Raw genomic sequence first — 10,361 nt, 5'->3', positions numbered from 1 at the left:
ACTTGTCTTTCGGGTCCATGCAGAAATGTTTCCTATAGTACATGAAATCAAAAGTATTGACTCCCATCATCCAGACTCCCATACAACTACTGTAGATAATGTAGATGAGGAGTCATCATTGGCTGTTATATATAATGGATACAATGATAGCTGCCAATTGAAAGACCCAGGACTTTGATATCTTATGCTCTTTATGGAGAATAACTATTTTAATGTTTAATATACTTTTATTCCTTAAATCTGTGCTTGATATAAAAATAGCTATTGTAGCTATAGTTTTGAGACAAGATGTATAGTACATCAGATAGGACACATACTGTATTGTTAACAAAAATATTGCTTCATAAATTACTACTTGCTTGATAGCATTTATTTGCTCTCTTGATCTACTTTTTCTTTGTTTCAAATCATGTATACAACCAACAGAAGAATCTAAAATACATTTAGTGGACAGAAAAGTTGTTCGTGTAGGTCTCAAAAATATAACAATTTGAAGATAAATAAAAAGACATTTTTAGGCATACTTTTTTCAAAGAACTACACATTATAAAGACACATGCTGCTATCTTACCGACTACAAAAAAACAAGAAAATGATACCTAGCTCTAAAAAGTAACAACAAAAAAATACCACATTTCAGCTTTCAAGTTAATCGAAAATAACATAGCTTTAGTAGGATCATCTATGCGATAAAGACTGCCTTTTGTGATAGTAATTTAAGCTTAACAACAGTAACCCCTCCCTGTCCCTCAGTCTGTGAGAAGCCTCTCTTCTGCCTTGCGTGTTTACTTCTAGAGATAGGAAGCAGTCACTGATGATTCTCTTTACACTACATCGATTGGTGGTTGCCCTGGCAACCGTAATGTCCATTTGGTTGGGGTGAAAGTCAAGCCAATCACATGGGGACTCCAGTAGTGACACACTCCTTGGAGTAGTTGCTCTGGGTGTGTTCGTTCTTGGCCGAGACGAAGATGCAGTATCTTGTGGAGGGCTCGAGGTCGTTCACATTGGTCAGCTCTTCAGAGACGGTCAGCACCTGGCGTCTGGAGGGTGTGTCTTCTTGGACGATGATAATGGTGTAGAGGGTGGCGTCCCTCACCGGTGCCCACTCCATGTGCAGAGAAACACCTGTTACCGTAGCAACTAACACCTTGGGTTCAGACAGCTCCTCTGTGAAGGGAAGGAGGAAAAGTAATGTTATTATGAACCATTGATTTCACTATTTGTTTGACCTTTAGCATATTTGTAGACTAGACATGAACTATTTTGAGAGTGTGAGGAATATAATTATGCATATATGGTGCAAAGATTAGAGATGTCGTGGCAGTTTGAGAATGTGCTCACCTCTGATGCGGAATTCAGCAAATGTGGCAGGCTTTGCCATCCCCAGATCTCTTCTGTGGCGATTTGATGGCCCTGAGAAAGAGGATCGATAGACTATGTTATTGAAAGCTTGAATACAAGCACAACACCATGTGCAGTAGATATTTATCATCATCCATATTGATGATCCATATCAGATTTAGTCCACTTGAACTGGCATTGATCCAGAGAGATGTTGCGCCAGCGCCATAATGGCTCAAATTGCGCGATTCGACCTCTAGCATCAGTTTCAAGTAGTAACTAGTTAATTGTTTATGATGAACACGATATTTACTCCACCATTGTACATACAACGATACGAATTTGTATCGATATGGATGATATCCCCCATCACAGTGGTTTATTCATCACAGTGTGGTTGGATTCACTTGGAATCACTGATAAAAACAGGCAAAACAATGTCCAAGGCCTAATTTGCCTACTATGAATATTTTCCTTCTGTATCATATTTTCAGATCTCACCGTTGATGTCTTTGGTGGGGACGCTCTCTCCCACAGCGTTGCTAGCGGTAACCTCGATGGCGCCTGGCTGGACGTTGTTAAGCTGACAGGACAGTTCCGTGGTGGAACACACCTGCGTGCGGCTGTCTCCGGTCACGTCGTAGACGGTGTACTGTGTGGCGAACACTGCAGCCTCCCAGGACAGCATGGCAGGCGTGTTGTCACCCGTGTAGTTCACGCCCAGAGGTGCGCAGGGAGCTGGAAGGGAAAGGGTTGGTTTACTAATGTCAACTCTGGAATAAAGATCCCTCAGCCCTACTCTCAGGATAATCCCCCACCTCAGGGCAGAAGTAACTTCCCAGCCAAAACTGTCACTCTCTTTTTATAGACTAAGGTCACATTACCCTCAGAATAGACTGACTGAATTCAGTAGCGTTGCAGACCAGTAGCATTGCTGATCATTTGCATTTCCATCATAATATTAAATCAGTGTCCACATTCAAACCCTTATGGCTCCCTGTTTAGTTAACATACCTGTTGTCCCGGTAATGGGGGTGGAGGGCTTGCTGGTTCCGGCAGAGTTCCTGGTACGGACTGTCAGACTGTAGGAGGAGCCACAGGGCAGGGCCAACTCAAAGAAGGTGTACTTTATCCAATAGGACGAGACATCAAACATGGCCTGCGGGTCATCCAGGATAGTGCCGGTCATCTCAACCAGGTACTCGACATTGGGGCAGACGACCGCACTCCAGGAGGTACGGGCAAAGTGGGTCTTGCCGATTAGTCGCATGCGGTTCCGCACGGTGGCAGGGGCGCAGGGGGCTAGGAGGAGAGAGGAAGGAGGTTAGAAAGGATAGAGAGAAGAAATCAAGATCATTAGAATCTATACTATTGCATTAATCTCTATATTAGTTAGCCAGTATCTGATTAGACCGTTTGAATACATTGTACTGTATGCAGTGTTCCCTGTCCTCCTGATGTCATTCATTCACTGACTCTACTTCTCAACCATCTCCAGCTGAAAGAACTGGATGGGTTATTACCTGCTCCCTCAAGCAGGGGTTGGCTGTATGAGCTGTTGCAGGCTCCATCAGAGGCCAGCACAGAGAAGTTGTACATGGCTCCACAGTCAAGACCCTGGATTGTGCAGGAGGTGTCCATGGTGTCACAGTACAGCATGTCCCCATCCTCAGACTGGGCAAAGCCGTAGTACCCCACAGAGCCCTGGCTGGGGGACCAGGACAACACGCCTGAACTAGTCTCACACTGGACATGAACGGACAGGCCAATGGGGTCACAGGGCACTGGGAGAAGAGAATAGACGCAATGTTATAACAATGGTGCAGTGCAATGTTACTTGAATACAACAGCAATGTTATGTTACAGATGACCTCTACATTATAGCAGATTGGAGTTTTTAAAGTCAGTATAAAAGGAGGATGGTGTACTTGATGAGAAGTGCATCAAAGGAACATTGATCAAAAGGAACATTTGGATCAAATAATCGGGTATTTGATGTCAATTGTCTGATCCTTCGGAACAAAATGTTCCCTTCGATCCATGTTCTTATATACTGTATATACTGAACAGAGAATACTGTACTGCTATCTGCTGTATCATAATGTACCTGTGCTGAAGGTGACGTTGGGGCTGGCCTTGCTGGTGCAGGTGCTGGCGCTGGCGGTCACGCTGAATGTGTAGGGCTGACCACAGTGGAGCTTAGCCAGGGTACATTTGTTCACAGAGCTGTTACAGGTGCGGACGTCACCGCCTCGGCTGGTGGCGGTGAGGAGGTAGGACTGGGCCACCAAGGAGTGAGCCCAGGACACCACTGTACCTTCTGCCTTGCAGGACGCTACCACTGTCACATCCTCAGGAACACAGGGAGCTGAAGGCAGAGGTTAGAGGAAAAGTATCAGGACATTGGGATAGCTAGTAACAACCCCTCAGTAATACAGTCTCTCTGTATTCAGTATGTCTGGTGTAGAGCACTTAGTGTGTTGCTCAGTATTGATTGCAATCATTGTTGATTTTGCTTTATTATGTGCTGTTTCTCGTCAACCATGTATCTTTATACGTCACAATATAGAGGTGGGGTACTTTTTACTTCCTGTGTTGACCATGAGTAATGAATCTTTATACGTCACAATATAGTGGTGGGGTACTTTTTACTTCCTGTGTTGACCATGAGTAATGAATCTTTATACGTCACAATATAGTGGTGGGGTACTTTTTACTTCCTGTGTTGACCATGGGTAATGAATCTTTATACATCACAATATAGTGGTGGGGTACTTTTTACTTCCTGTGTTGACCATGGGTAATGAATCTTTATACGTCACAATATAGAGGTGGGGTACTTTTTACTTCCTGTGTTGACCATGGGTAATGAATCTTTATACGTCACAATATAGAGGTGGGGTACTTTTTACTTCCTGTGTTGACCATGGATAATGAATTATTATACGTCACAATATAGAGGTGGGGTACTTTTTACTTCCTGTGTTGACCATGGGTAATGAATCTTTATACGTCACAATATAGAGGTGGGGTACTTTTTACTTCCTGTGTTGCCCATGGGTAATGAATCTTTATACGTCACAATATAGAGGTGGGGTACTTTTTACTTCCTGTGTTGACCATGGGTAATGAATCTTTATACGTCACAATATAGAGGTGGGGTACTTTTTACTTCCTGTGTTGACCATGGGTAATGAATCTTTATACGTCACAATATAGAGGTGGGGTACTTTTTACTTCCTGTGTTGACCATGGGTAATGAATCTTTATACGTCACAATATAGAGGTGGGGTACTTTTTACTTCCTGTGTTGACCATGGATAATGAATCTTTATACGTCACAATATAGTGGTGGGGTACTTTTTACTTCCTGTGTTGACCATGGGTAATGAATCTTTATACGTCACAATATAGAGGTGGGGTACTTTTTACTTCCTGTGTTGACCATGGGTAATGAATCTTTATACGTCACAATATAGAGGTGGGGTACTTTTTACTTCCTGTGTTGACCATGGGTAATGAATCTTTATACGTCACAATATAGAGGTGGGGTACTTTTTACTTCCTGTGTTGACCATGGGTAATGAATCTTTATACGTCACAATATAGAGGTGGGGTACTTTTTACTTCCTGTGTTGACCATGGGTAATGAATCTTTATACGTCACAATATAGAGGTGGGGTACTTTTTACTTCCTGTGTTGACCATGGGTAATGAATCTTTATATGTCACAATATAGAGGTGGGGTACTTTTTTACTTCCTGTGTTGACCATGGGTAATGAATCTTTATACGTCACAATATAGAGGTGGGGTACTTTTTTACTTCCTGTGTTGACCATGGGTAATGAATCTTTATATGTCACAATATAGAGGTGGGGTACTTTTTTACTTCCTGTGTTGACCATGGGTAATGAATCTTTATACGTCACAATATAGAGGTGGGGTACTTTTTTACTTCCTGTGTTGACCATGGGTAATGAATCTTTATATGTCACAATATAGAGGTGGGGTACTTTTTACTTCCTGTGTTGACCATGGGTAATGAATCTTTATATGTCACAATATAGAGGTGGGGTACTTTTTACTTCCTGTGTTGACCATGGGTAATGAATCTTTATACGTCACAATATAGAGGTGGGGTATCCTAATATGTCCTGTTGTCGTGGTGGAGAACTCCAGCTTCCTATGTTGATTATTCTGTCACGGTGGAGAACTCTAGATACCTGTGTTGATTCTAGTGTCGTGGTGGAGAACTCTAGATACCTGTGTTGATTCTAGTGTCGTGGTGGAGAACTCTAGATACCTGTGTTGATTCTAGTGTCGTGGTGGAGAACTCTAGATACCTGTGTTGATTCTAGTGTCGTGGTGGAGAACTCTAGATACCTGTGTTGATTCTAGTGCCGTGGTGGAGAACTCTAGATACCTGTGTTGATTCTAGTGTCGTGGTGGAGAACTCTAGATACCTGTGTGGATTCTAGTGTCGTGGTGGAGAACTCTAGATACCTGTGTTGATTCTAGTGCCGTGGTGGAGAACTCTAGATACCGGTGTTGACCAAGAGTAAGGTGTCCTAGTGGTGGAGTGGTCTAGTTACCTGTGTTGATCTTTTTTGGTGGGCTCCTCAAGGTGCTGCACTTGTCGGAGGGGACGGAGACGATGATGGTGTAGTGCATGCCGCAGCGCACTCCCATGAGCTCACAGGAAGTGGACGTGCTGTTACAGGTGAACATGGATTGGTCTTGTCCCTCTGCCGTCGCCACGATGGTAGGAGATAACTCTGTATGCTCCCAGCTAACCACGATACTGCTGCTATGGCATGCGTTCACCGCGGTGATGGTTTTCAGGGCGCAAGGACCTAAAGAGAAGAAAGTAGTTCAGTTATAGAGTCACAGACTGTACACCGCCAGAGAACAGTCAGGTTAGGAGATAGGACTGTTAAGACTACTGTGAGGTCATTTATCACTCCAGTGTTAATCTGCAAAATTGTAATTATTTGCCTACCTCCTCATGCCTTTTGCACACATTGTATATAGACCCCCCCTTCGTTTTCTACTGTGTTATTGACTTGTTAATTGTTTACTCCATGTGTAACTCTTTGTTGTATGCTCACACTGCTATGCTTTATCTTGGCCAGGTCGCAGTTGCAAATGAGAACTTGTTCTCAACTAGCCTACCTGGTTAAATAAAGGTGAAATAAAAAATAAAAATAAAATAAATAAAAATTTATAAATTAATATTTTATTGCCCATGAACTGAACAGAATTTGATTTGAACCTGAGTCTGAGCACAAAATCATAAAGAACAATTAGAGTGTAACGTACCTGTCTCGATCTGAAGGTATTACTGGGTGAGCTCTGACAGTGTGTAACGTACCTGTCTCGATCTGAAGGTATTACTGGGTGAGCTCTGACAGTGTGTAACGTACCTGTCTCGATCTGAAGGTATTACTGGGTGAGCTCTGACAGTGTGTAACGTACCTGTCTCGATCTGAAGGTATTACTGGGTGAGCTCTGACAGTGTGTAACGTACCTGTCTCGATCTGAAGGTATTACTGGGTGAGCTCTGACAGTGTGTAACGTACCTGTCTCGATCTGAAGGTATTACTGGGTGAGCTCTGACAGTGTGTAACGTACCTGTCTCGATCTGAAGGTATTACTGGGTGAGCTCTGACAGTGTGTAACGTACCTGTCTCGATCTGAAGGTATTACTGGGTGAGCTCTGACAGTGTGTAACGTACCTGTCTCGATCTGAAGGTATTACTGGGTGAGCTCTGACAGTGTGTAACGTACCTGTCTCGATCTGAAGGTATTACTGGGTGAGCTCTGACAGTGTGTAACGTACCTGTCTCGATCTGAAGGTATTACTGGGTGAGCTCTGACAGTGTGTAACGTACCTGTCTCGATCTGAAGGTATTACTGGGTGAGCTCTGACAGTGTGTAACGTACCTGTCTCGATCTGAAGGTATTACTGGGTGAGCTCTGACAGTGTGTAACGTACCTGTCTCGATCTGAAGGTATTACTGGGTGAGCTCTGACAGTGTGTAACGTACCTGTCTCGATCTGAAGGTATTACTGGGTGAGCTCTGACAGTGTGTAACGTACCTGTCTCGATCTGAAGGTATTACTGGGTGAGCTCTGACAGTGTGTAACGTACCTGTCTCGATCTGAAGGTATTACTGGGTGAGCTCTGACAGTGTGTAACGTACCTGTCTCGATCTGAAGGTATTACTGGGTGAGCTCTGACAGTGTGTAACGTACCTGTCTCGATCTGAAGGTATTACTGGGTGAGCTCTGACAGTGTGTAACGTACCTGTCTCGATCTGAAGGTATTACTGGGTGAGCTCTGACAGTGTGTAACGTACCTGTCTCGATCTGAAGGTATTACTGGGTGAGCTCTGACAGTGTGTAACGTACCTTTCTCGATCTGAAGGTATTACTGGGTGAGCTCTGACAGTGTGTAACGTACCTGTCTCGATCTGAAGGTATTACTGGGTGAGCTCTGACAGTGTGTAACGTACCTGTCTCGATCTGAAGGTATTACTGGGTGAGCTCTGACAGTGTGTAACGTACCTGTCTCGATCTGAAGGTATTACTGGGTGAGCTCTGACAGTGTGTAACGTACCTGTCTCGATCTGAAGGTATTACTGGGTGAGCTCTGACAGTGTGTAACGTACCTGTCTCGATCTGAAGGTATTACTGGGTGAGCTCTGACAGTGTGTAACGTACCTGTCTCGATCTGAAGGTATTACTGGGTGAGCTCTGACAGTGTGTAACGTACCTGTCTCGATCCGAAGGTATTACTGGGTGAGCTCTGACAGTGTGTAACGTACCTGTCTCGATCTGAAGGTATTACTGGGTGAGCTCTGACAGTGTGTAACGTACCTGTCTCGATCTGAAGGTATTACTGGGTGAGCTCTGACAGTGTGTAACGTACCTGTCTCGATCTGAAGGTATTACTGGGTGAGCTCTGACAGTGTGTAACGTACCTGTCTCGATCTGAAGGTATTACTGGGTGAGCTCTGACAGTGTGTAACGTACCTGTCTCGATCTGAAGGTATTACTGGGTGAGCTCTGACAGTGTGTAACGTACCTGTCTCGATCTGAAGGTATTACTGGGTGAGCTCTGACAGTGTGTAACGTACCTGTCTCGATCTGAAGGTATTACTGGGTGAGCTCTGACAGTGTGTAACGTACCTGTCTCGATCTGAAGGTATTACTGGGTGAGCTCTGACAGTGTGTAACGTACCTGTCTCGATCTGAAGGTATTACTGGGTGAGCTCTGACAGTGTGTAACGTACCTGTCTCGATCTGGAAGGTATTACTGGGTGAGCTCTGACAGTGTGTGTTGACAGCAGTCACATGGAAGGTGTACTGGGTTCCGCAGGCCAGGTCAGGAACATTACAGGCAGTAGAATAAGAAGTGCAGGTGGAGTTAACACCTCCGCCGCCGTTGGCCAGGACTGTGTATGTCTGAGCCCCGGTGGAGGCATCCCAAGACACCCAGACAGAGTTAGAAATACAGTCCAGACTACCTTTAGCATTCTGGGGGACACATGGAGCTGTGGAAGGGGAGAATAAAAGGTTTTAAAGGTACTGTTCTACTGTTGGTTCTACTGTTTGTTCTACTGTTCTACTGTTTGTTCTAATGTTTGTTCTACTGTTTGTTCTACTGTTTGTTCTACTGTTTGTTCTACTGTTGGTTCTACTGTTTGTTCTACTGTTCTACTGTTTGTTCTAATGTTTGTTCTACTGTTTGTTCTACTGTTTGTTCTACTGTTTGTCCTACTGTTGGTTCTACTGTTTGTCCTACTGTTCTACATCCATGGAGAAAAGGGAAAAGCACGCACATAAAAAGGAGTGTTTCTTTTCGTTCGGTTCTGGTCTACACAGCAGGTGTGGATGGAATAATCTCGTTCCTCCTGGAGACTGTGTGTAACACTCCCCTATGAATGCAGTGTGTGTAACACTCCCCTATGAATGCAGTGTGTGTAACACTCCCCTATAAATCCAGTGTGTGTAACACTCCCCTATGAATGCAGTGTGTGTAACACTCCCCTATGAATGCAGTGTGTGTAACACTCCCCTATGAATGCAGTGTGTGTAACACTCCCCTATGAATGCAGTGTGTGTAACACTCCCCTATGAATGTAGTGTGTGTGTAACACTCCCCTATGAATGTAGTGTGTGTGTAACACTCCCCTATGAATGCAGTGTGTGTAACACTCCCCTATGAATGTAGTGTGTGTGTAACACTCCCCTATGAATGCAGTGTGTGTAACACTCCCCTATGAATGCAGTGTGTGTAACACTCCCCTCTGAATGCAGTGTGTGTAACACTTCCCTATGAATGCAGTGTGTGTAACACCCCCCTATGAATGCAGTGTGTGTAACACTCCCCTATGAATGCAGTGTGTGTAACACTCCACTATGAATGCAGTGTGTGTGTGTAACACTCCCCTATGAATGCAGTGTGTGTAACACTCCCCTATGAATGTAGTGTGTGTGTAACACTCCCCTATGAATGCAGTGTGTGTAACACTCCCCTATGAATGCAGTGTGTGTAACACTCCCCTATGAATGTAGTGTGTGTGTAACACTCCCCTATGAATGCAGTGTGTGTGTGTAACACTCCCCTATGAATGCAGTGTGTGTAACACTCCCCTATGAATGTAGTGTGTGTGTAACACTCCCCTATGAATGCAGTGTGTGTAACACTCCCCTATGAATGCAGTGTGTGTAACACTCCCCTATGAATGTAGTGTGTGTGTAACACTCCCCTATGAATGCAGTGTGTGTGTGTAACACTCCCCTATGAATGCAGTGTGTGTGTAACACTCCCCTATGAATGCAGTGTGTGTGTGTAACACTCCCCTATGAATGCAGTGTGTGTGTGTAACACTCCCCTATGAATGCAGTGTGTGTGTGTGTAACACTCCCCTATGAATGCAGTGTGTGTGTGTAACACTCCCCTATGAATGCAGTGTGTGTGTGTGTGTGTGTGTGTGTGTGTGTGTAACAC

At 44.3% G+C, this 10,361-nt stretch overlaps 1 protein-coding gene across 1 annotated transcript in view; it reads right to left on the bottom strand.

Moving 5' to 3' along the window:
- Nucleotides 1–344: 344 nt before the first annotated feature.
- Nucleotides 345–10,361, bottom strand: part of fndc7b (fibronectin type III domain containing 7b) — a 51,527-nt gene continuing 41,510 nt past the window's right edge. The window contains exons 45-52 of the mRNA XM_031838038.1: nt 8,641–8,901; nt 5,938–6,198; nt 3,452–3,712; nt 2,868–3,128; nt 2,359–2,646; nt 1,846–2,082; nt 1,345–1,416; nt 345–1,170 (exon numbers count right to left, since the gene is read on the bottom strand). Of these exons, the coding sequence (XP_031693898.1) occupies nt 896–1,170; nt 1,345–1,416; nt 1,846–2,082; nt 2,359–2,646; nt 2,868–3,128; nt 3,452–3,712; nt 5,938–6,198; nt 8,641–8,901 (1,916 nt within the window). The 3' untranslated portion in view covers nt 345–895. The remainder of the gene's footprint in view (nt 1,171–1,344; nt 1,417–1,845; nt 2,083–2,358; nt 2,647–2,867; nt 3,129–3,451; nt 3,713–5,937; nt 6,199–8,640; nt 8,902–10,361) is intronic.

The sequence above is a fragment of the Oncorhynchus kisutch genome, linkage group LG13, assembly GCF_002021735.2.
Source record: "Oncorhynchus kisutch isolate 150728-3 linkage group LG13, Okis_V2, whole genome shotgun sequence".
NCBI classification, from domain to species: Eukaryota; Metazoa; Chordata; class Actinopteri; order Salmoniformes; family Salmonidae; genus Oncorhynchus; species Oncorhynchus kisutch.
The sequence above is the reverse complement of the archived record's forward strand: the minus strand, read 5'-3'. Positions and strand labels throughout refer to the sequence as shown.